The sequence below is a fragment of the Myodes glareolus genome, chromosome 13, assembly GCF_982192425.1.
Source record: "Myodes glareolus chromosome 13, mMyoGla1.1, whole genome shotgun sequence".
NCBI classification, from domain to species: domain Eukaryota; kingdom Metazoa; phylum Chordata; class Mammalia; order Rodentia; family Cricetidae; genus Myodes; species Myodes glareolus.
In genome coordinates, this window is record NC_142038.1 from 42,927,533 (window position 1) to 42,954,338 (window position 26,806).

The 26,806-nt window shown below is 41.5% G+C and overlaps 2 protein-coding genes across 4 annotated transcripts in view; one reads left to right on the forward strand and one right to left on the reverse strand.

Moving 5' to 3' along the window:
• Mcc (MCC regulator of Wnt signaling pathway) overlaps nt 1-4,798 on the forward strand; it is a 378,705-nt gene extending 373,907 nt beyond the window's left edge. For all 3 annotated transcript variants that reach the window (XM_087896076.1, XM_087896075.1, XM_087896074.1), the window contains one exon: nt 147-4,798. In XM_087896076.1, coding sequence (XP_087752202.1) covers nt 147-327 — 181 coding nt within the window. In that variant the 3' untranslated portion in view covers nt 328-4,798. The remainder of the gene's footprint in view (nt 1-146) is intronic.
• A 176-nt stretch (nt 4,799-4,974) lies between these two features.
• Nucleotides 4,975-26,806, reverse strand: part of Dcp2 (decapping mRNA 2) — a 37,746-nt gene continuing 15,914 nt past the window's right edge. Inside the window, exons 4-11 of the mRNA XM_048419123.3 lie at nt 26,565-26,663; nt 22,009-22,161; nt 21,777-21,889; nt 21,581-21,688; nt 18,323-18,461; nt 15,863-15,973; nt 14,024-14,075; nt 4,975-11,948 (exon numbers count right to left, since the gene is read on the reverse strand). Of these exons, the coding sequence (XP_048275080.1) occupies nt 11,785-11,948; nt 14,024-14,075; nt 15,863-15,973; nt 18,323-18,461; nt 21,581-21,688; nt 21,777-21,889; nt 22,009-22,161; nt 26,565-26,663 (939 nt within the window). The 3' untranslated portion in view covers nt 4,975-11,784. The remainder of the gene's footprint in view (nt 11,949-14,023; nt 14,076-15,862; nt 15,974-18,322; nt 18,462-21,580; nt 21,689-21,776; nt 21,890-22,008; nt 22,162-26,564; nt 26,664-26,806) is intronic.

Genomic DNA, 26,806 nt, shown 5'->3' on the forward strand with positions numbered 1-26,806 from the left:
CGCCAGAATTCCAGTACTGTGCAGTTTCTAATCTCTGAACTTTAGATCCCTACGGAAGAGGACGTTGTGTTGCCCAGCGCCACACGGGACAGGGTGACACTCATCCCTTAGTATGAATCTACTCACTTTCCTCTGTTCCCACACAGTAACCTGGTGGCTGCCTATGAGAAAGCAAAGAAGAAGCATCAGAACAAGCTGAAGAAGTTGGAATCTCAGATGATGGCTATGGTGGAGCGCCACGAGACCCAAGTGAGAATGCTCAAACAAAGAATAGCTCTGCTGGAGGAAGAGAATTCCAGGCCACACACCAACGAAACCTCGCTTTAACAGGCAATCAGGCCCTTAAGTCCTGCCCCATGGGGCAAAAACTCCAGCAGCTCCGAAGTCCTCTGCAGAGAAAGGGCCCAAGGAAGGGGAACACTGCATCAAGGTCACGGGCTCCACCCCTGGCCTGAGTGGTCAGGATGGCACTGTGGACTATGGATGCACAGGCTCCCGATGCTCCAGGACTGGCCACAAAGGGCATCGGCAATGGCTCCAGCTAAGTGCATTGCCATGTCGTTTCTGTTCTTACCGCTCAAGTTCTCACTTGCTCTGTAGCGTTTCGGTTTATGTGGATTCCTGAGCCTTTTTTTTTTTTTTTTACTTTTATTTTTTTTTTTGCTTTTCATAGACTTTTTTTTTAACTTCCTCCTCCAAGGGGAAGGTGACAAGTGTTTTGTGTGTCTCCAGCATCTAGGACTGGCAGTCCATCACAGCAAGGCTCTGGCTTCCAGGTCCTAGGGTACCAGATTCCTGAGATACAATCAAATAGAGGGGTTAGTTGGGAGTGACAGATCATAGAATGGCACAGCGTCACTGGTCATCCCAGACACACCAGTTTCAAATAGAGCATTGTCAAGGCTGTGTGTAGATAGTTCTGCACTGGACAAAAACCAGCTCTTTTTATTTTACAGCAAAGGCTGGGATTGAAGCTGTTTTAATTCTTGTCTAATACGCTTGACGTATGTAGTGAAGCCAAGATTTTACCAGGGGTTTCTTCCAGGGCAGAGAAGAAAGCTCTATTAGTTCTTTCCCAGTCCCAGGGCACTGCAGTTCCTATTCTGAATCAAAACCTGGCTACTAGAGTACCTGACTCTCTAAGGGCAAGAGGCTGTGCACTGTTGGACACTGATGAGACCCTTAATGTTGTACAAGACGGTTCCTACCTATTTAATAGAGTGCCACTGAACCTTCAGTCCCCAACATCATGAAGGGGATTGGGCAATGGAATGGCTGAGAGGCTTCCTATTCTGTCCCCTCTAGATGCGGTGATCTCAAACAAAATGGTGGCTGGGAGACACGACTTACGTACCTACACTCCTCTAGGGAGGCATCCTTGAGTCCTGTTTTCTGCTGTAGCCTTCACCATTTTACCTTCTGCTGTTCAGGTATTTATGGACACAATTAAAGAACAGCTTGGCTCTTTTTCACCTGTAGCCCCCAATATGCTACCCAACTGTTACGGGAAATGGGTTCTACTCTGGGTGAACGAGATGGAAGACGCTGAGCCTATGACCTTGGTGGTGCTGCAGACTCCAGCTAAGTTTCTCAGCCTTCTGGGCACAAGGGAAAGATGCTCGGGCCTTCCACAGTGGCTAGCCCCCAAAGCTCGACAGCCCTTCGTTCTCAGACTAGTGCCAAGCTCAATTCATCCTTCAGACAGACATGTGACTGGTTTGAGTCAAGGCCTAGCTCTTGAGTGTTGATGGCGTTCTAGTCTTTTGTCAGTACCTGTGCCCCATTTTCTCAGTATTCACTCCTGGGGTAAAGGTGTAACATCTACTGCCCCCCCCCCCAGCACCGCAGTCAGTTTCTCAGCCATCTTCAGGAACTGCCTGCCCCTAAGCAGGCAAACTGGGATGGGCGCGGCTGTCCTGACTGAGACACCACATTCCAGGTAAGGGATGATTGCCGGGCTTCCTGTTCTGTCCACCTAGATGCAGGGAACAGCATTTGCTACTCTGATGAATCACAATCAGGATGCTTAACTGGAAGGGGAAGCTGAAGCAGGGATGCTAGTCGGCCTGCTGAGAACCTAGGCTTCTAGGTCTATAGTTCCTCCACAGAAAAAGACCCAAAGCAACAATCCTACCAGGCCTTAGTCCGAGTTTCCAAGTAAATAAATATATGGTGACTTATAAAAACCATGTGCCAGGCTAAAATGCCACATTTTTAAATAAGTGGTATAGGGTTATACAATCTTTTCCTTGTAATTTTCAATCTTTGAGGGTTGAAGCAGCAGACATCTGATTGTGTGAATTGTTGCACTGATTAAATACACGACAGCAGGTGCCTGAGTAATTTTTCTTTTTGTTTAACCTGGCTCTTCCAAACCTACTTTTAAATAGGAAATGGTTTCCATTAACATGTTATTATGGTGAACAAAATTATCTTTATTTTAATTTCTATGAGGCGTAAAGCCTTCAGAATTTCTTATTTTTGAAACGCCACCACCAGCACCCAAAGTCTTTAGTGGTCTCTCTCTTTAGGCAGTCACTTTTGCTAAAGCCAATTTTGGCTCATAAGAAAATAAGCAGAGCACACAGGTCCATGAGGAACCACTTGAAGGTTACTTTGGTCTATACTCCCCATTCTGAGCCGAGGCAGACAAACCCAAGTAGGGCAGCAGTCCCAGGAGACAACATCCATCCATAGCTGACTCTGGTCTGCAGCTGTGGCCTCATGTGCACCAGCCACACTTGCCCTGTGACATGAAGAGTCTACAGTGGACTCACAGTTAAGACTGTCATGGGACAGACAATCAGACAGCTGAGGTCCATTTTATCCTTAGCTCTGTATCATACATACTCAAGGTCTAAGTGAATGTCACGTGACCCATGCCCATCTGCTGACGTGGCACATTTCCTAATATGTGTGTGTAGCCTGACACTTTAGGTTTTGCTAGCCAAGGTGCTTAGTCCTCCTTTCAAATGTGTGTACTTACAAGGTCTTCCTGAGCTGTAGCGAACTTTGCAAGGGCTTTGGAAAACTCTGAAAGGGAGCTTTGGCATGGTTCTATAAAAAAACAGTTCAAGCCACAGCCATAGGTTTTATTTATCCCAAAACGTGTTAAGGGGCTGAGTAACCTTACCACCGTGAGGGAAACAGACTACTGGATGTCTTCTAATTCCTACAGACATTACCTGAACATGGGAAGGGGGAAATATCTTAGTTTGCTGCAGGGCTGGAATGCCTGTAGCACTGGCACGAACTGAGAACCACCAGGCTTCTGTATTTCTGTATCCCCCTATGCACTGTGTCCCCCCACATCAAAAAACTATATGCAATGATTTAAGTTGTGTGAACTACTTCAGAGCTACCAGGAGTCCGGGTTATCACTTCATGTTTTAAGTGAAAGGCAGAGAAAAGCATCAAAATAGTAACAAAACCCCCACTATTTGTCAAAACACTTCCTCCCATAAATGCTTTCAATTATGAATGTTTAACTCAGAGTATGTCCCAGTCATCATACGAACACAGTGCCCTAAGTAAAACAAGCAAACAACACCAGTGTTCCCTCAGCGTACAGTGTCAACTACTGAATTACACTTATTTTTTTTAGAGGCCAACAGAGAACAAACTCACTGTTAGCTAGAATTTCTGCCCTCAGAAATGGTCCTAGGGAGGGAGCAGGGTACAAAAGCTTAAGTAGCATTAGTATTTTCTTTCTATTTTACACTGTAGCTTCTAGAACAAGATCTAACTTGTGGGAAAAAAATCAGCAATTAATTTTGTGTTCAGCAATAGAACAGCTTGCAAATTCTGTAGAGCAGGCATGGCTTGCCATAAAAACATCTCTACCTTTGAGATGTGTGCACAAATGAACCCGTGTTTATACATAGATCAGGTTGAAGTCTCTGAACCTGTGGCCTCCTATTTCACTTAGCTTTATTTTCTAAACACCTTTGCACTCCTGCCAATAGTCTATCTGACCTGAGATGCTGTGACCCTGGCATACCTGAGCACTCTTTACAGAGGAGGACATTTTCATATATAGGCAAGTGCTACAATTTTGGTCATCTAGTATAATCATAACACATCATCTGATATCTCACAAATGTTTAAAAATAAAAAAAGCTAGGTCCCAGAATCAATGATAACACCCAGGAGCTAGCATTTGATCTTCCCAACCTCTCATCTGATAATTACTGACCAGGCCTGCTCATCCTAAGTTCTGTAGAAAACTCCACACCCATACAGACGCTCTGGTTAGATAATGTTTCTGTTCTATTGTTCACCTTTTGGAAAATATTGTTTGTCGAGTCTGTAGCGTTCCTTTGCAATGCTCCGGTCAGGACACCCCCCCTTAAGAGCCCTGAGAGCCAAACTTTGTCAGGACCTGATGCAAAAAACTACAAAAGTGTTCACTTCTGTTTCTAATCTGCTTTTAGACATATTATAAACTTACTTTGCATGAAACTGAACTTTTTTATTAATTGAAAATGTGTTTTTATACCACTTGAAAGTACTGCTGTTAAAGCACATGTGACTGTTTGCATCTGTTAGGCCTATTCTGCTTGTGCCGGAAGTTTCATTCGGAAGTGGCTACTAAACACTGTACTATACCTTGTAATTTTTTAGGCTCACTTGTAGCTTTAAATGTTTCCAGATGCCTTTAGTTTTAGCTGCTGTAAAATAGCTACTTTGTGTTATTTGATATAGAATTGTTTAAAAAAAAAACTCCATTTATTTATACAGAGACATTTATAATATTTTACAAACGTTCTTATATTCTGAATAAATATTTCTAATTCCATGCTGTCCTTTGTTTGAATTAAAGAGTAAAGACATTCTGTAGGGGTATTTTCCAGTCATACCTGTAAATACAAACCAAAGATTGCTTACACTGATTCAGGGGCCCTGATGAAAACAGGGACTCAATGTAAAGCTATTTCAGATCAAAAGAAGAACAACAAAAGAAGAACAACAAAATTCTCATTTATCATCAATTTTTATTTGGCTGCCTTCACAAACAGCATGAACAGGAAGCTCTCTATTGAATGATCTTTTAAAAAAATAAATCAGGACATCAAACGTAAATTATAAAATAGCAGTTTCCTAGCATATCAGAAGTGCTAAAACACCTACTTTGCTACATGGAAAGAACTTTTGATAACAACAGTTACATAGCTGAAAACTTGAAAATAATCAATGTATTTCTCCTGCCTGAGACCTAAGGACATCAGGACATTCTGGTGGAAAGCCTTGGTTCTTACCTAAGTTTAAGAATTACTGCATTTTCCGTGTTTGTTTATACCGTTAAAAGTCAGACTGTGAATGAAGATAAGACATCCCACTGTCCACTTTCATTTCTGACTGGATTCTACATTTTCAATTTCTATATGCAAACAGAACTTCATAACTTTTTTGGTCCAGAAAGAAGGCAGCCAAGAGTAGCATAGTCATGCCTTAAAATTACAGTAATGAATAACAGGAGCAGAACCAATGGTAAATAGCAACCAAAACGGAGCCAATTTTATTGGTAATGTATTATAAATAGTCAGAATTAGACCAAATCTAACACATCTTACAGAAAGCCAAAGTGAGCAACCTTGCATCATTGTAAAGATAGTGTGGATTACATACTCACCGTTAAACGCAGCACTGCACTTCTCGGCGGAGAACACGTGCGCCAGTACCCATGTCTCTGGAAGTGCGGTGCTCCAGACTCCCTACTTCACAGACCCCAGTCACTGGATGACAGTCACAGCAAGGCAGTGACCCAGCAGGCTACTTGAGGGGTTCCTTTTTGGTTTCCCTAAATGTGTGACTATTAACCACAAAATAACTTCCATACTACCACAAACATAATCATGTAAAGAGTTTACACCATCTTTTCCCAAGTATGAAAACACCCTAATATCAAGCAATAAAACACAGTTGTAAGTCAGGCAAAGATTAAATGTTAAATCTGAACATTACACCCTTAATGAAGGAAAGCTTGTGTGCCAGCTTCTGCAGCTTCCATGACCCAGCATGTCATTTACTCTTTCCAGACAAACTCACACACAGCAGACTGTCCCGAGCCCGCACTGGCCAGGAACACCAGGTCTTCACAACATAGTATAAACAGTGCTAAAGCTACAAACTAGGATTCACCTTTGAACTCAAACTAAACTGTGTACGTCATTTTTGTTAGATTAAGATTATCTTGTATTTATTGATTTATTTTTGAGACAGGGTTTTTTTTTTTAATAGCCCTGGCTGTTCTGGAACTTGATTTGTAGACCAGGGTGGCCTTTGCCTCACAAGTGCTGGGATTACAAGTATGCACCACCATGCCTGGCTTGATTTAGGACCATCTTAATTTAGAGAAAAATCACTTAAAATAGCTAAGTACATGAAGATTCATTATGGTTTCATTGAAGTCAACAGAAATAGGTCTAGTAAGTCAATATTCATTTTAAAACTATCATAAGATTTAAAACTAACTGGCAAGTATAAAAAAAGTTTTTAAAAGTTAAAGCAAAGTTAAGGGTTTTGCTATTCTTTCCTATTTGTTAAACTAAAAAAAAAATTAAAATTTATACAATGGAACTTAGCTGTCTACTGTCCTCATTTGAAACAAAATGCAGAAACGAAGGGCTCACTCCCTTGGATACTAGTATTTGACATTTGATAGATACTTGTCCAACATTCAAACAAACCAGAATGTGCTTCATGACAGCAGTGAACTGCGTATTCCTGCAGGACGCCTCGTGTCCAGGTACACCACTGCTCATGCTCCAGAGCATGACTGCAACTCACCAAGCCATCCATGGCCAGCCGATGCCAGCTCTTAAAATCCCACAGCTGGCAACCTCTGTGCTAATGTCTTAAAGCTTGAGAAGTGGCTTTAAAATGTACAGTTGTGTGCCAATTCAGTCTAGAGTTAGTGTTTTAGACATCTGGATCAAATAATTACAAGCAGAAGGTATCTGACCTTCTGTAAACGCTCACTAAGGACTAAGGACTAGGAAATGTTGCCCATTTCATCCTAGAACTACACTGAAGCATCTTGCTCCCACACAACTTCACGGTCACACACACTAACACGAGAGAGCAGAGCCCTTCCAGGTGCTCAAGAGTTAAAGTTATGGCAAATTCTCATGGTGTCAGAGGCATTAAGAGATACAGCCAAACAAAAAGACTGATTACCGAAACAGATGCTCAAAACATGGCACTCAACAAATGAGCTAGTAACAACATCAACGAAAACTCCCCTGCAGCAAACATACTGGGGGTCTTGCCTCCCACTGAGCAACCCATGTTCACCAAGCAGACCAAGTCACACCCTGAAGCTGACTTCTATCATTTCTTTCCCCTGAACCCTTGACCAAAACCTGCCCAAATCACTATGCTGAGGTGAATCCCATTTAGACTGTGCTTTCATGCAGCTACCAGAGACAGAACCTATGCTTCTGCCACACTAAGACAAGATAAATGTAATCTCTCTATTGCTGATTTCAAATTAGATATTCCGTTGTGAACACTTCCAAAAATAAAGCCTTAAAGCTTTAACCAAGTACGAAGTACACGAGAAACCCACACAAACAAAAGCCCCCTGAGCACCAAGTTAATAGAAATGCCTCTACAGCCAGTTCTATGCATGAGTAGACTGAGGCTTCAACTTCCCTCGGCGATGAAGTACCTCAGCAAGGATGGCTGTTTGTCACAGGAAACTGCGGCAGCACACCCACATGCGGTGACTGTGCCACACTCTGGACTATCTTGTTATCAAATTTCCAACAACACGGCAACTCCGGTTCCAGGAGGATCCGACACTCTTTTTCTGCCCTCCTTGGGCACCAGGCACATGTGTGGTACACATACATACACAGACAAAACACATTAGAATACATTAAAAAGTTAAAGTAATAAAAAAAATTAAAATTAAATCCAGAATGCCTGCAGCTCTGTAGAATCAACAGAAAGGACCCAAACACTAGTCCTTAAAGTGAGAAAAATTACATTAGAATCAATGGATTGCTTGGCAATCATGCTTACAAACAACACTTGACTGAGGAGTAGAAAATGTCTGGGAAGGTCTGTACTTTTTTGACTGTTCGGGCTGGGCCCCGGCCACACTTCTCACCTGGAATATCATGAGAACACTCAACTGCTAGCGATGCTCAGTAGTTTCCTCTTTGAGCTCTGCAGAGCAACTGTGGGAAACGGCAGCCTACTTAATGACAAATCACAGACTGCTGCTCTCAATCTGCTACCTTCTGACACAGGCTTCCGGAATAACCCAATTCTATATATAGAGAGAAAGATGTGGAGGACATTTCTGGATTTTTAGGAAACCATACAAATGTATTTTATAGTGTTCAGACACCACTCTGACCCAGCTTCAGAGGTGATAATACCTTTAGACACAATAGTGGTCTGTGGTCTCCTTTGCTGAGGGTCACTTCAAGTCACAAAACATCTGCACTTCTCTCAGGCTACACAATCATCCAACTTAAAATCAGGAGAAAGAAGTGTTAATGAATACAACACAATTGATAACAGAAAGAAAATACTGCCTCCGAGAACACAGATATAACTGTTGACATTAAAGTCCCCAAGGAAGGAGGTTCACAGCTAGGGAAGGCCACGGTGATCACAGGAAGAAGACATGCCCAGCAAATGAGCATGTCTAGGTCCCCTCTCTCTTCTTATTATTTAACTAATGTTAGAAGAACAAACTGCTAGGTGAAGGACTTGGTGACAAAACATTTTTAATGCACACAGGTACCAGTTCTTGACATTTTTAGAAAACACGGTGTTCGATAAAGGAACTGGATTCCTATAGCCATTTTCTAAGATCTGCAGTTTTTTATTGACAATACATGTAAATTACTAGAACCGCCAAAAGAAATAGCACAGCCAAGTCTTACAGCATAATAGTAATCTGCTATATAGCTCCATAATATGTAATTACTAATTAATATTTAATATAAAAATAATGATATTCAAAGGTCAAAACAGCAAGTAGTGACCACAATTCCTGACAGTGCTGGGAGACCATTTTTTTTGTGTGTGTACTGGTACAAAAAGCTAGTTAGATCTTTCAACATGTTTAATCAATTTCACCCATGTTACCAGGTCTACTAGGTTTTTCAGGTCCCTCATGTCTCAGGACGGAATCACTGTTTCAAATACTAGAGTCATTCATTCACTATTTCTAAACAAAACTTACAGAAAGCATGTAAACTGTATTCTTTGTCTCTTGGAGTAAAATGGTTAAGGACAAAGTTATTTAACATTCTTCAAACCACTGAAGTTACACATAAAAGCACCTACAAACTTAGACTTAAAAAGATTCACAGTGCACTGCACCTTGGAACACATGCGGTTGGGTCCTAAGGATGTTTACAAGGCGATTTCAAAGTCTCACCCATGAAATACACAAAACATAATAAGGCTGACACATCTACTGTTCCATCTAGCGTCGTACATTATTGCATATTTGGCATCTTCATCACCAGATTCTATGAAGAAATGTTAACACAGCTCAGAGAAGAAATCCAGTCCTGTGCTAAACGCGGTCTCTCAAATAATCTGAACAGTGCAGGAGTAAGCATAGCAGATGTACACTAACACGGTAAAACAACATTTCTGCATAGCTTAGTCACACTAGACATACACACCTTAATTCTTCTTCCAGCATGTTTTTAACAGACTGCTGTGAGAGCCAAAGCCTGAAGTTCTCCCAACTGCGTCCCGGCCAGCCCCCTGCTTTGCTCCACAGGCAGGAAATGAAGTAGCACAGCATGTCTTGGTTCTGACAGCTGGCCACTTTAGAGGCCACACTTCCGGTAACTAATCACTTCGGCTATAGTACAGAGAGCTGAAAAATCCAACCTCTACAGGCACCGGAGGGACTGACCAAAGTATTCATTTAAGAATAAGAAGTCTCCCTCTGTCTCTCTCTCTCTCTCTCTCTCTCTCTCTCTCTCTCTCACACACACACACACACACACACACACACACACACACACGAGAAACCGTTTCCAGGTGACAGTACATGAGTGGAAATGACTCACCTGCTGAGCAAACTAAGTTTCCACCCCTTAACCACTTAACAGAAATCTGGAATGCTGGGACCAACTATAAATATGGCTCAAGAAGACCCAACCAAAGCAGCCGTATTTCTGACAAGAATAGAAAGGGCTTCCAAACACAATCATATAATGCATTAAACAGCAAAGGTCACAGAAGGAGTCACAAAGTAGTAGCATAAAAGATTCTAGACACACTGTATCATTGTGAAATCTCCTGCTTAGCACCGAGAGAGTGACACTTTCATTAATAAACAGAATTTCTTCTTTAAAACCAGCCATTTAAAAACTAAAGCAATGTAGTAATACCAAGTGAATTTCTTACATTAATAGCCCTTCCTTTCAAAGTTCTGAGGGGCTAAAAACCCCTATTAAATAGGCTACATATACAGAATAAAGATTTCTATAGTAATATTTATAAGCAGAGATATACTTTGTGGATACCACTTGTAAAAAAACAACTTTAAAAAATCCACAAGACAGATGCATGAGCACACATGCACTCAAACACCCCACCCCCACCCTCAGGAAATATTCTTAGCGAGGTCAGATGCAGCCAAAATGCTATTGCCTCCTTAAAGCTCTGTGATTGTCCTCAGTTACAGGCGACCCTTTGTAAAATGGGCATTGTCATCCTCGTTTGGATTTAAGAATCCTGAAGGAGCAAAATATAAAATACATTCCTAGGTGTGAGCTAAGTACATTATTTAAAGGGTCCCCTAGCAACATGCTTTATTTATTTGTACTGAGTAAATTGCATAACCCCTTCTTTTCTCACTTTATAACACAGGGGCTTCAGGATATTAATAAAAAACCATGTCGCTCTGCTATTACAGCAAACTGGAACCTAATATAACATCAGTTTTCACAGCTCAACACTGAGATGCAAGATAAAACTAAGATGTAGTTTTCCACACACAGTCACACTAGAGTATGGATAGATACTTCACATGAGCGGAATCACTGCACAATACTGAACGGCTGGAGGCATGATGGTCAAGGCATGACCCAAAGTAGCTGCCAGCGACTGGCTTCCATGCTCTCTGCTCCAGCGGGCGTAGGTTTTCTGACAGCATACATCGGAGCTCAGAATTACAGCATCAACTCTCACGGCCTCAATCTCTCTTCAGGCTGTGGACTTTGTCCTGATGAAGTGCTCAAGAATTCACTGTGCAAAATAGTATTGTTTTGAAGATGCTGGTTCTAAATAAACTGACAAATTCCAAATAGAAGGATTAGATTCTCAGAAGCAGAGAAATGAGCAAAATGCCTGCAATCCTGATGTCACGATTCAGCTCTTACTGTTCATTAATAACTGGGGATTTAAGTTTCTTTTAAAAGTTTCAAGAAGAAAACTCAACGCAATCACTAAGATGGAGAGATGAAATACTCCTATTAACATACTAGTTGATGAGTCAATCAAAACAACTCTTTTCTTGATCAGAATACAAAATAAATGCCCTCAAAAGGAAAAGACAAAAAGCAAAGGCCACTAAAACTTGGTTGCAAACACTGAAACGGTAAATCCATGTAAAAAGTCCTAACTTCATTTACAGTGCAAACTGGTGTTTTTTTATAGTTTCTCTTCTGTGCAGAAAATCTCTTTAGAAACTGCCTCCCTGCATTTCTTTCAGATACCTGAGAAAGGTAAGGCTTGAGGAGACACGCAAACATAACAGGTCTCTGACCATGGGCTTCTGCAATATACTTGCTGCTATCAAAGGTCCAAGGTTTTCATTATAGCGTTTTGGTCAAACTTGAAACTCAGAAAGGTTCTAGATGAAAATGGGAACTTGCAATGTCCATTACACGCCACAGAGTGTCCCTCAACAGGCTCTACCGAGGGGTCTTCACCAGAACAAGGCAACTCAAATGCGCCATCTGATCAGGAAACAAAATTAGTAGTCAGTAACTCTGAAAGTTTACCAAACACTGCCCTCCACCTGCTCACAGAGAGAAATTTAGGCACACCTATGTTTCCCTTTTTAAAAGTTGACTCAATGCAAAGTATCCCAGTCAGTATTCAATGAAATCTCTTATCCATCATGCTTATTTCTACTAACCCAGATTCTTAACCTCTGCGCTCTGAGACCCTTAATATCCTTAATACCCTTGCTTTCAAATCGGGCAGATTGTTAGCTCTTGTATTTGTACTTTGTGCCGGAGTACACACTCTTTTTTGACAAAGGCAAATAAGAAAATATCACGAAAATTGCAATTACATTGGGAGAGGGGCTGTAAAGATTAAGAAAATACAGTTGAAGTTTACCAAGTCCTCAACAGACCAAAAGAAAACCTTAAAAGCTTTTTGGCAATCAGTCTCAGCAATGCCTTTCTTTTGGATACAGTACCAAAAGCCAAAGGGGGTGGGGAGGGTTTACACCTACTAAAATACTAGAGAAAGCCCCACGTTTAAAAGATAACAGTAACTTCTCATAGTGCCGCTAAGACACCTTCATTCATTTGGGAGCACAAGCACACACAGGTGCACACATGAAGTCAGATGACAACTCCGGTATCAGTCCATGCCTTCCACTTTGAGAAGGGCCTCTTGTTGTTTTTGCAATGGCCATGGCCAGGCTAACTGACCACAGACTTCCGAAAATCCAGTCCCTGCTTCCCATCTTGCCACAGGGACACTGGAATTCTATCTGTACTACCAATGTCTGGATACACATGGGTTTTATGGATCAGAACTTGGGTCTTTCTACCCACTGGGCTATCTTCCCAGACACAGAACATCTCTTTTAAGACAGCTTTTATTTTTTTGTAATGATTGGTTAAGTCAAGTTTCTAAAAAGTCAACTCTGGCATCTACAGAGGTGATTCTGAACTCCATTCCTGGCTTGGCACAGATGGAGGTAACCAGCTTACCCACCTCAGGACACCATCAATGAGTCACTGGTGGATTTGCAGCTGAAAACTGTCCTATATTATTTAAATAAATATATAATATTTAAAATAAAGAAAATAATGCTCTTCATTTCTTTTTCTCTTTTTTGTTTGAGACAGGGTTTCTCTGTGTAGCCCTGGCTGTTCAGATACACCTGCCTCTGCCTCCCAAGTGCTAGAATTGAAAGCGGGCACCACCATCCAGTGTTCTTCATTTCTTGTGAGTTTTCAGTATAAAAGGTTTTAATTTGGATGAATATGTATCAGTGACACAAAGAAATTTCTTACCATTCAAATTAAGACTAATGGTGTGCTATACTTTAAAATGACATCTATTAATCAAATGTTAGTGGCATTAAAATTACTTTCTGTATCTGTTACAACTTTCTGTGGAGGTCTGAATGAGAATGACATCCACAGGCTCACATATTTGCATGCTTGGTCTGCAGATGGAGAAGTGCTTGCAAGGATGGGAGGAAGTGTGCTGTGGTTTCTGAGGTTTCAAAAGTTCACTTCAGTCCAAAGTCTTTCCCAGGCTGCTGTTTGTAAAGCTCTCAGCCACTTCTCCAGCATCCTGTCTGCCTGCCAGCTGCCACGCAAGCAAGTCCCCTAATTAAACACTTTCCTTTTAAGAGAGTTGCTTTGCACATGGTGTCTCATCATAGCAATAGAACAGTGGCTAACACAGTTTCCAAACCAGACACATTGCACTCCTTTACTGAAGGAGAAACGGCATCATTTAGGTAAGAGGTGTGCGCTTAAGAGCACTTTACAGAGCTGACCCCACTACAAGAGCAGAGTGAGAATGAGGCAGCCTCATCATCACATCGTTTCCCATAGCCCACAAGCCAGTGTCACAGCGCACACGCATGTGGACCTGAGTGTAACAGTGTCTACTGAGAATATCACACTTGACATCTCTGTAGCACACAGGCAGTTCTTTAACCACCATCACCATAAAGCACACTGATGTCACAGCGCAGAAAAAAAAAAAAAAATCAAACCTAGTCCCACAGGACAATTAACAAAAAGAGAAAAAGAAAAAGAAAAAGAAAAAGGCTTGCCTGTTTCAAAGTTGTCCTGAAGTTTTCGTGGATGCAGCCTCTTTTCACATTTCTATTAAAAACAGACACAAAGCACAGTCTCTTGTTATTTTTATATATTAAAACTCAAGAGATACACGATCAAACATCTCAAGAAGAAAATTAAACCAGGAATCTAATCATCTCCCCAGTGGGTTTCCTTAAAGCTCAACTTCTAAAGAGTTTGGAGAATATATCCCAACTTCCTTACCTATCAAATAGCGGCTATAAACAACACTCAGCGTACAGCCTTTTCACCTTCAAATGCACAGCACTGCCCCACAGCCTCTCCCGTCATCCCAGTGCTAGCCACCAAACCCAGGGCCTGCCGTATGTAAGGCACAAATAGCTCTCCCAGTAAAGTACATTCCCCAGAGTTCTAACCTTTTAAATGTAACTGGATGCAAGCAACATTCCTTTCCAACAAGCACAGACCTTAACTCTCTGCTGAGCTGATTTGGAACCATGAGTGAAATAAACCCTTTCCTTCCCATGTTGCTCTGGTCACGGTGTTTATTACAGCAACAGTAACCACACTTGTCTCCCACTCCCCGTAAGTTTAAAGTTACTAATTTAACTCACTTATCTTCTTGTTTTGTTTTGTGATTTTTCAAGATAGGGTTTCTCTGTGTATCCCTGGCTGTCTTGGAATTCACAGACATCCACCTGCCTCTGCCTCCCAAGTGCTGGGATTAAAGGCGTGCGCCATAACTCACTTTCTTAAAGAAACATTTGCAAACAAATGAAATGAAATAGAAAATCCAACATACACTAACAGAAAAGATCAGTAAAGACACTCAACTCTCTTGAAGAGAAAGCATTTAAATTTTTAACTGCACTGTAACAATGAATTACAGCACCAGAGGATCCCATGGAATGAAACCGAGTAGAATGGTGGTTACAAAGCTGAGGGTAGGGAAGACTGAAGGACAGGAAGAGGCTGCCCTAGATGAGTTAAGATGTGCTACGTAGTAGCACAACTATGAACAACACAACTGCAAACTACACTTCAAAAAGCTAGAAGGAGTGTCAGCCACTGTTTCCTTCTGCCCCAGGTTGGCCTCACAGTTATTATGTATCCCAGGCTTGACTCAGGCTTGACTTCCTGGGCCTCAGCCTCACTCTGCCTGCGCATCAGGCTAAATTTTTTCACCATAAACATTACACATTGTACTCATACATTGAAACATATGGCACCCCATAAATATCTATATTCTTATGGATCCAGTAAAATACACAAATTTAATCAATATCCCTTAAAAGACGTGTGTGTGTGTGTGTGTGTGTGTGTGTGTGTGTGAGAGAGAGAGAGAGAGAGAGAGAGAGAGAGAGAGAGAGAGAGAGAGAGAGAGAGAGAGAATCCCCAGGGAAGCCAGGACATCGCATAAGATCTCCGGGAGCTAGAGATCAAATCTTGGTCAGGGAACTGACTTGCAGCCTCTGAAGCAAAGCAGATGCCCTTAACCACAGACCCATTCTTTCAGGCCCCTGAACAATGGGTTTTCAGAAAAAAAAAAAAAATTGCTTGTTTTTTTTTTTTTTTACTATATAGTGTTTTTAAGGCTTTAAAGTAAATGTAAAAAACCACACAAGGCAAAAAGTTGAAGTGTATCCAATTATTCCAGATCTGTAGTTAAGAATGGCCAAAGGGAGATTTAGGCTTTAGTTCATGACGGCAATAGTGAAGAACTCAATTTTATTAAAATTCTATCATTAAATTTATCAAATAAAAATAAGAACTAAGCCACCGTTATTGTGTCTGGAGACACTCGGTCCACTCTCAAGGAGAGCAGTCTCCTAGGCACCTCAGCCGGAACTTACCATCACGGGATTCTGCTGTTTCGCTGGCTGACTATGAACTCCATTTGTTCTCTTCTTCTGATTAGGTGAATCTTGATACTGTTTTCTGCCATTCCCTCTCATACTTTGATTCTGTTTTTCCAGTAAAAAGAACATGTAAATTCACAGTACAACAACACAAATATACCCCTATGAATGTTTATCTCAATTGAATAGAGTTCATAAAACATCATCTAAATGTTTACACATTTGCTTTATCAATTCTTTTCTTAGACGACTGCTTTGTAAAGGAACATTTCCTCTGAAACAGGGGCAGCAAAAGCACCATTCCCTAGTCCTTCCCACACCTCCTGCTTTACCCACGCCCGCCTATGAACTGTTTATAATGCACAAATATGGCAGGGTGGGAGCTCAGGTACAGCTCACACAGAGCACAAGGCCCCAGAGTCAAGCTCCAGCACAAAGATAAAGGAATGGGAGCGGAGGAGGAAGCAGCAGCTCTGAATCCCTGGGGACTGCGGGGACTGCGGACTGCGCTGGGAAGGCAGCCAGGGCACCCGGACAGCCTGCTTTTCTCCTTGAAGCTTATTTGACATTGTGCATGTGTACGGGGCTGTGAGTCAGCGTGGGTGCTGGTCAGAGACACTGTGCAGACCCGGGTCTCTCATTTCACCTTTACACGGGTTCCTGGATCACACTCGGGCAGTGAGACCAGTACAGGGAGTGTTTACACACTAAGTCATCTTGCTGGCCCCTATAGCTCTTAATAGTATAAATTATGCAGTAGGGACCATCAGTTATCAGAAAATTAAAATAAACAGATAAGTGCCTCTTATCTGTTTATTTTATTAGAGATAAGGTTTCACAAAATAATGAAGATCAGTGTCTTAGAAACTTGGGCCTTTTAGTCTCAAATTTAGGCACAATCTTTTCAAACACCAATTTCTCCTTCAGATCTTGAAAAACAGCTATTTGAGAGAACTGTGACTAATGAATGTAACTATTACTTTAAAAAATAACCTAGCTGAAATGAGCAGACAGTAGAGCTCATGCACCACGCTCGCAACTTAAGCTTCATTTTTCTCTTGGCAGTATTTCCTTCCCTGCGCATTCTTTAGGATGTGACCTCGGTGGCAGTAGATCGGATGTTTGTCAACACTAGCAATACTCACTTCGGCCCACACCGTAGCTTTTCTGCTGTTGTTTTTCTCCCACTCTCCAAACATTTTAAACAATCAAAAGAGAAACTCTATTGCCAACAAAAAGGAACAATTCTTTTGTTGTTGTTGTTTGTTTGTTTTTCGAGACAAGGTTTCTTTGTGTAATACCTCTGGTCCTCTTGAAACTCCCTTTGTAGACCAGGTTGGTCTTGAACTCACTGAGATGCACCTAACTGCCTCTGCCTCCCAAGTGCTGGGATTAAGGGTGTGTGCTGTCATTGCCCTGGAAGGTGACGAAGTCTGTGCTAGTTCCAGCCGTAATCACTACTTAGCACACACACCTTGTGTGCCTGGGTTTGCCTATGCTTAGGGACACGTCACAGAACCACAGTTTTTTTTCACGTAGCCATTGTCTTCAAGGGTCACGTACACTGTAATGTCTCAGAATTTACTCATTAACGACTGAAAACAGTCAAGGGCAGGAACAGGCCACCTTTATCCATCCATCTACGTGCTGTACTGCAGAGGGCTGTGAGTAGCTCTAGGATGACATTACCCTTTAAGGCCGTTCTCGGTTCATTTGCTTATATATGTAGGAGTAGGGGTGCGGACTCATGTAATAAACTCCTGTCTAACTGGTGAAAAACCACGGATCCTTCTCCCAGCAGCTGCCTCTCCTTACACTTCCAAGGGCACAGCAGGGGCCCTAGTTCTCGGCACCCTCACCAACACTGATGGGGTTCTGTTCTGTTGGGTTTATTACCACAGCCATCTGAGGTATAACTGATCTCTATTTCCCAGTGACAAACACTGCTGAGTCTTTTCCATACTTAATGGCCATCTGAACTTCTTGAGAGAAGGGTTTGGTCAAGTGTTTTAGAACGAGGCTGGGTTTTATAGAACTTTTGAGTGGTTACTGTTCTTGAGGCAACAATCTGGAAACCAATAAAATGTTCATTAAGTGAACAATAAGAAACTAAGGTATAATCACCTACCATATGATATGACAGTAAAACTATATAATACACGTTACTTTTTTCCATAACAATAGAGCCTATCAACCTTAACTCAGAAATCGTCTTCTTTCAAGTCTCTCCCTGACAACATGCATAAAGAATATCCCATTATTTACCACACTGGATTTATTCCAAGACTATGAAGGACAATGAGTCTCAGGTCTGTTCAAGTCACAAGCTGGGACCATGGGCAACTGCTCAACAATTCAGAATTCTTCTAAACACTACACATAATTCCTCTGCTGAAAATGATTTTGAAGCAGAATGATCAAAGCATCTGCAAGGATTCAGTGTGACTCACTCACCTTTGTTTTGAAAGGGTCCGACGACACTTCTGTGTGGTTACTATGTGGCTTCTGCTGCAGGGGCTGCCTGTGCTTTACCCACTGGTCACTAGGAGAACCTTCAGGAAATAGCTGCTGGCTGTGGCGGAATTTTGTTCGACTATACCAAGGTTTAAAAAAGAAGATTTTCACTTGCAGCTCTTTAAAAGTCTCGACAGTTTAACCCATCAACTATATGTTTTACTTTAAAAAAAGAAAAACAAACCTTTTCCCACTATTCCTTAAGTTACAAAAGCAGGAAAAAAAACCCCTCCCTTTTCAAGACAGAGTATCTTTGTGTAGTCCTGGCTATCTTGGAACTTGCTCTGTAGGCCAGGCCACCGTTAAAATCAGAAATCCTCCTACCTCTGCCTTCTGAGTGCTGGGATTAATGTCATGTACCTAAATGTCCAGTTTAAAGCAGAGATTCTGATCAGCTTTGCCAGCTATATTTTATATTGGTGCTAATGAATTTTTCTTACATTAACAACCTATCCTTTCTGAATTATTCATACCATACCATCCCTATAAGTAATTATATTCTTTAAATCAAAAGAAGGTTCTTTGTAAATGTAGTTGAAGCAGTGAAATGATGTATGTGAATCTCCTTCTTAACAGGATGGACAGCGCATTCTTTCCAGATGGCTCAGTAAGGGATCTGATCAAATAGGCTGGTCACAGACCCTACCAATGTTATCTGTGATCTGAGAAAGTAGGTTACTTTCTAGAGCACAGCTCCTTAAACCACAAGAGATACAAAATCCTGCAATGGTAAAGACTTCTGAATGTGTAGAACCAGGAGCTAATTCAAAGCCTGATGTGCACTGAATTGAGGTATCTGTGGCCTGTTCATGACTCAACCTCTACACAGCCTTGGTTCTGAACACACAACACATAAAACATGCCATCAAACCAGGAACACCAAGGAACACTATGGAAGATCTCTGCTTAGAAGTGAGATTAATATGTTGTAGGCTCATTAATATACACAATATAGCTTTGACTCTTACAGAAAGAAAACAGCTTAGTTACTGAACGCAGACTGTCAGTGTTTTCTACCACCCCAGCATGTAAACATCAAATCAGTCCATCTTTGGACTGTCCTCTGTTAGAATACTTGATTTGGGGATTGACTAGGAGCTGGTTCAGCAGGTAGAATCATGTGCTGTGCAGGCCTAATGGTCTGAGTTAAAACTTTGAAACCCATGGGCGAAGGGGAGAACTGACTCCAAAAGGTTGTCTTCTGACCGCTACAGGCCTACGTGTGCGCACATGCGCACGCGCGCGCGCGCGCACACACACACACACACACACACACACGCTACAGGCCTACGTGTGCGCACATGTGCGCGCGCGCACACACACAGCCTTCTAATGAAGAATGTTTCACTTTGAACACTGCTGCTGCACATACATACTACTCTAAAGAATCTCACCCCGGAGCATCTCACACCTGCACATAAGCAGTACCCTAAAGAACATTTTAAGATTATCAGACTCCTTTCAGAATTCCTTTTTCCACTTAAAACTTACAGAGCTGGAACTAATGCACCAGAGTATAATTAAAACGCTCAAGAGGCCGAAGCAGGAGGACTGCTGGTTTGAGGCCAGTAGGGTCTATATGACTGAGTTCTAGACTAGTCTGGACTACAAAGTCAGACCCTGTCTCAAAGTATTTTTAAAAATCAAATTAGGATATGTTCTGTAATTCTACCTTTTTAAAAGACAAAACAGTGACATTTCCTCCACCATAACAGACTGTATGACTGAAAAGAATATTGCCTCTAAAGGAAGCATAAAAAGTAGCTAAAGCCTACACAATCACCTCTCCTCCTAACAAGAGCAGACACCCGAAGACTAAGAGCACAAGCTGCTGGAGGCTTTCCAGCCATGCACGGCCACCACTTAGGACTTCTTGGGAATATCTGCTTTTATACTCTTGCCTATAGTCCTGTCTTCCTGCCTTCTGTCATACTGTTCACTTATTTCTATTAGTATGTCTTTATAATTATAACTGTTATAAATTTTGAAAGACAGAATGATTCCTGAGATATTTAATCCAATGTCTTTTCCTTGTAAAACCAGCACAAATGGAACAGCACCTATTTAAAATGCATAACCATAAATGTGATATACTCTCATTGTTTTTTTAAGATTAAAATCCTAGATTAAAAAGATCACCAAATTAGAAAAAAAATGTAAAACAAGAATCAAAGTAAAACCACAACTCTGGCAAAAAAAAAAAAAAACCCAACAAAAAAAACCTTACAGCAAGCTGCTTATGAGAAGATATACCAAGTCTAGTGAGAAAACATGCGTTAAGGTCCTTGCTGCCAAGGCTTATTATGACTGAGTTTGATCCCAGGGACCTAGTATGGTAGAAGAGAACTATTTGCAAATTGTCCTCTACACACACATACACACCGTGTTATGCACACACTTACACACATACAGAAAATAAATAAACTTAATAAAATTATATTATGCACATTTAACGAAGTTACTTTCCAAGTCTGTACCGAGTTCCAATGCAGCAAATGTCAATGACAGTTCACATCGTGTAATTAATAGACCCTCTTCATAACACAGCTGAGAGCAAGCTGGGGAGATGTCTTACTCGGTAAAGTACTTGCTGTACAAACATGAGAACCTCAGTTAGATCCCAGAACCCATGGACAAAAGCCAAGTTTCGTGATGTGTGCTTGTAATCCCACAGCTGGGGAGGCAAGAAAGGCATAATTCTGAGAACCCCAGCCAGTGAGAGGACATGAATCAACACACAACTGAATGACACCGGAGGCCAATCTTAGACCTCCTCACGAGCACATGAGGCCACACACTTACATGAACATACATACTCATTTGCATGCAAAATTCTGTAAAAAGTACAAACAGTTGTCACTGACTCTAACAAATTACTCAGCAGCACCTCCCGCCTCCTGTGCAGCAGAGACCTCAACGCACCCCATTCAATCACCTCCAGAAACTAATTCAACACACTCTTCTCCTTTTCCTACTATTCTGAAGTTGGTGTCCTCTCAAGTGGACTATTTTAAAACGTACCTGAAGTGTCTTTCTGTGAATTACCCCCTTTCATCTCAGCAGAAACCTTTACAGACTATCTTACGACACAAACTGAGACACAACAGGGCGTCTGGGGCTCTAAAGCTGCTCTAGGAAGCAAACGGTGTTAGACTGAAGACCCCAGAAAGCCACCATCTCACAAGGACATCTCTTTACCTCAATTTTTCCACAGTGGGTTTGGACGGTGTGCTGCCAACTGAAGAAAAGCCATTGTCACTGTCCGAGGAATCTCCAAATCTTCGAGACAGCCAGTCCCGTAGAGGTCTATGAAAACAGGAACTATTCATTAAACACAAACAAACCTGAAATAGCAGCACCAAGGGCAGTTTTACAGTTTAAGAAATAAACATACCTGATAAAGGGAATGGCCATAAAGAACTTATTAGGTGCCAAGCCAAGCTTGGACTTGGGGGTCATATCGTTCCTGTGGCAGGGCAATTTCTCAATGGGGAACCACTCAATGTTCTGAAACAAGACAATGGCAGCTAGCTGATTACCACCAAGAGGTAGATAAAATCAACTCCCCACGTCTTTCACTTGGGATTCTCTTTAGCAACCCACAAATATTCTTAACTCTTACATACCCTAATCTCTCTTCTGGTTTTGGGGTTAAATTTTGTGTCTTTTGGAACTCCTGGAATGATGTACAAGCGAGCAAGCTGGTCATTGATTCGAAGTTCGATGTAATCATCCTTACAAATATAGTCTTTTATATCAAAACCAGTTTCCTCAAAGACCTGGAAATAAATGTGGATAAAATATCTTATTTTTTCACCATCTGAGGGTAAGATAGGAAGATCAGTTCAAGGGTAGCTAGTTACATGATTGAGATGGTATCAAAACAAAACAAAACAAAACAAAGACATCATCCTAAATCTAATCCGTAGCTAGGAAATTAGGATAAAGGGCCTCCCCCCAATGTAATGCTAAGACAAGTAAAAACTGAATAGATCAAACAGGGATAAACTATAGGCAAAAGATGGCTAACAATCTGACTACCTATCAGCCAGGACTTAACTGCTCAGTTGCTTTCAGACAGTGCTGCCTGCACTACACTATAGCGCCACCAAGTGGCATAAGGATTGACTGCAACTCTAGCACTCCTAGGTGACACACTCAAAGAAAAAGGCATGAATACAACCTTAGAAATTCCTAGACTGATGGCCAGGTAGTGCTGGCAAAAGCCCTTATCCCAGTACTCGGAGGTAGAGGCAGGCGGATCTCTGAGTCTGAGGCCAGCCTGGTCTATAGAGTGAGTTCGAGAACAGCCAGCTCTACAGAGAAACCCTGTCTCAAAACAAACAAGCAAGCAAACAAATTCTAGGTTGTAGCCACTGTGACTATATGGAAGAGGGGGCTACTGGAGGTAAAAAGGGTTAAATGAGGTTTTTAACCATATGACCCTGATTTTGGTTAAGAAAAGACCACAACAGCTCTCTGGACAATACCCAAACATACCCAGGAAAGCCCACGTGGACACACCACTGGAAATTAGATTCCCACAAGCAAGCAAGAAAGCCTGCAATGAAATCCAATTAGCTGGAGCTCTAATCTTGGATCTCTAGTCTCCAAATCTGCAAGGAAATAAATTCTGTGGTTTAAGCTACCCCGCCAGTTGTAAGTCAACTCAAGCAAACTAAACAGTAACCTTCCAGCCAACTCCCTAAGCTTTTAGGCAAAAGCAATCATTTAAAAATCAGGATTAAAGGCTTGCCTTTAAAAAAATCTACCGAAGGGAAGGCCACCTGCTCTGTGGGCCTGTGAGCCCATCTCTCCCATTTTTCATGGGTGCTGAAATGTAAACTCGGGCCTTCAGGCTTGAGCATTTAAGTGCTCTTACCTACAGAGCCCTCTCTTCCCAGCATGCTTCCCATGGTGGCTTTCTGAAAGGCATTCTATGCAAGTGTTCTCTGACCACACTCAGAACCTCAATCTCCCTTCTTCTCCCCGAGCCCCTTCAGGCATTTCCATTCATTCCCCGATCTCACTTTGTTCATATCCTGCATATATACACATGACTGAATGTATCAATATAATGTCCAGGGTTCCGAAAGGAGAGGGCATGTGTTTGTCTTTCTGGGTCTGATTTAATATGGTTAAGCTCTGGCTGCATCCTTTTTCTGCGGATGACAAGAATTTGTTGCTTGAACTGACATTGCTGGCACACACATAAAAACTGGTGTATACTGGCAATCCAAACTAAGCGCTCCTGCTTGGGCAGCAAGCACTCTGCACATTGAGCTAAATCTCAGACCCTACATCAGTGGGTTTTAAGAACTGTAACTTTTTTTCTTCACTAATAAACTACATCCAAACTAAAACAAGGTAATAAATACCACTGCATCAAACAGACCAGCTCAAAAACATCTCAGAATCAAATTTCCGCTACTTTTCCAAACTCTAAGATGTTGCTTCTGGCTATGAAGTTCTTCAAAGTGACTGTCTTTAATACATCTGAGTGGGTAAATGACTTTTCTGAAGTAGCAAGGCTTTTACATAAATACAGCTTAAACTGGAACAAATCTCAAAGGTTGGGTAAAATGTGGGGCAGGATAAAAAGCTAACGGCAGACTTTCCATACATTAAAGGCAAAATGGTAAACAATAGTTGCTGTTTGGTTCAGGAACCATTAAAGAGCTGATCAGAAAAAGGAATTTTAAATAAGGATGAACAGAAAGTCACCCATTTGGAATTTCCCTTTTACAGAGAGAGACACGCCCTCCTTTGAGGCTGAGTGGCAACAGAATTGCAGAGGGAAAGGAACCTGAACCAGGTTCAGATGTTGCTGCAGTTTGTATCTGGGATGTCCTCAACAGGCTGATGCTCGCACTTGGCCTCCATCTCATGGCACTATGTGAGAGGCTGTGGAGCCTGCAGGAGGTAGAGCAGGATGGTGAGAACAGGTGAGAAGATCTTGGAAGCCTAAACCAGCCATGGTTCCAACGATGTGAGCCTCTAGGTTCAGCACATAGACAGGCACCACCTGAGATGCCCAGAACCACACTGATCCGTTATGCCTTCCTCACAATTAACCAAGGCTCTGACAGTGAACACCAAGTCAATTCTTTCTTCACCAAGTGGTTTCTGACAGATACTTTGTCTAATCAAACAAAACCAATCCAGAGATGCACCGAGCTGGGGTCTCAATTGACAGGGAGAGAAGAGGCTGTTTGGGTAGGCAGAATTTCACTCAAACTTTAGAAACTATCTTATTTCGAGGACAAGGAATGACTGTTTTAAATGGCTAAGCTGGGGTGGAGCAGGATTTGAACTTTATCTTATAGCTCAGGTAAAAGGCTAGAATGAGTTTTGAGACGAAACATGTAAATGTTTAGAAAAATCCAGACCCTACATTTTTCTGAATTATGAAAAAGGAAAAAAAGAACAAAGAATACAGTTAGAAGTTGAAATGTTCTGTCAAAGAAAAAATTCAGTTTTCAAGCAAAAAGTAGAAAAGACACCATTATAAAGAATAGAGCCAGAAATATGCTTTAAAAGTAGACAGAACAAATGAAGATATGGCCCCAAAAAGCAAGGTGGGAAGGGGGGAGAAAGACAGTATCTTATTTTTTTTATGTATTATTTGTTTTGTTTCTTTGGTCTAACAGCCCTAGCTATTCCTGGAACTTGCTCTGTAGACCAGGCTGGTCTTGAACTCAGAGATCCACCTGCCTCTGCCTCCCAAGTACTGGGATTAAAGGTGTGCACCACCACTGTCTGGGGGGTATTATTATTATTATTATTTAGTTATAAACTGACTGGCCCATTAGCTCAGGCTTCTTATTAACTCTTAAAACTTGTTTTAGATAATAAGCCAATTATTCTTGTCTATGCTAGCAACGTGGCTCAGTACCTTACTCAGCGAGGCAGTCACATTTTACTTCTTCTGTGGCTGGGTCAGGACTGCAGACAAAGCTTTCCTCTTCCCAGAATTCTCTTGTTCTTGTTGTCCTACCCTTACTTCCTGCCTGGTTGTCCCACCTATACCTCCTGCCTGGCTACTGGCCAATCAACATTTTATTAAAATACAACTGACAGGATACAAACCATTCTCACAGCACTCCCCCCTCTTTAAGAAAAAAAACCCCAGGAACTCTGAATCTAATATCCTTTGTTTGTGGCACACATATTTAATCCCAATGCTTAGGAGACAGAGCAGACAGATCTCTGTGAATTCAAGGACAGCCTGGTCTACAGAGTGAGTTCCAGGACAAAGATACACAGAAAAACCCTGTCTCAAAAAGCCAAAAGTTACAATAAAAATAAAAGAAATAAGAAATAGAGGTTAATATAAAGTCATGTAAAGATGAAAAATACACAGAGAGTCAGGATACTGTATGTTATTATGTTCTCTTTGAATTGTTTAATGCTGAGAAAGAAGCAATAGCTGCCAAAAGATTATTTGTTTATAAAAGCTGCTGAATTAATCCAAGATAGGTACTTTAAAAATACCTTGACTTCAAAATTGAAGTCAAAAGGTATGTTATTTTGGAGAAGAGGTTTTGCTTGTTTCCACAGAAAATGAGAAGATATGGATTCATTCTGAGTTAAGAAAATCAGGTTTGATCAAGGAAGACCACCAGAACATATTCAAGATTACTGCCTGAGATGATCAAGCCCCACAGGATACTTACTCCAGTCAGGACTTGATCAAAATTTTAAATTTTCTTTAGGTCCCCATAGAATTATCAGTGCCCCCAATCAGCAAAACTAAGACCACATTCCCCAAAAATGGACTATGGATATTATCCTTTGTTTAGAATGTTGGCTACAAGTCGTTATAGATAATGGTCAGGAAAAAAAGGCCCTTATTATTTTTATGTGTAGGAGAGTTTTGTCTGAGTACCTGTGTAACACTTGCATGCCTGCCTGGTACTCAAGAAAACCAGCAAAGGGCATCAGATACATTGCAACTGGAGTTACAGATGGCTGTGAGGTAGCATGTAGGTGGTGGGAATCAAGCACAGGTCCCCTGAAAGAGCAGCCAGTGCTCTTAACCATCTCTCCTGTCCAAATGGTTGTCTCTAGCTAAACTATGCATTCACATTTCAGAAAAAGACTAAGCTTTCTCCAGAGCTCAAAACAGACTTAAGACTCCACAAGCTAACAGCCACACTCACCGCCAACTGCAGGCACTCACCTCTCTGGCAGCGCAGTCGTGGGGTGCTTCCTCTTTATTCACTTTTCCTTTTGGAAACCCCCAGCCTGATTTTGCCAGGTATCCCTGAACCAGCAGTACCTACAAACAAGCAGAAAGTAAAAAATAAACACCAAAGAAATCCAGTTTCCTTTCCCATTCTCCATCCCCAAAGATATTTTTCTCTATACTTCAGGTAATTATTTACGAACAAACTACACACAGCATTTGGCCCGAGCATCTTC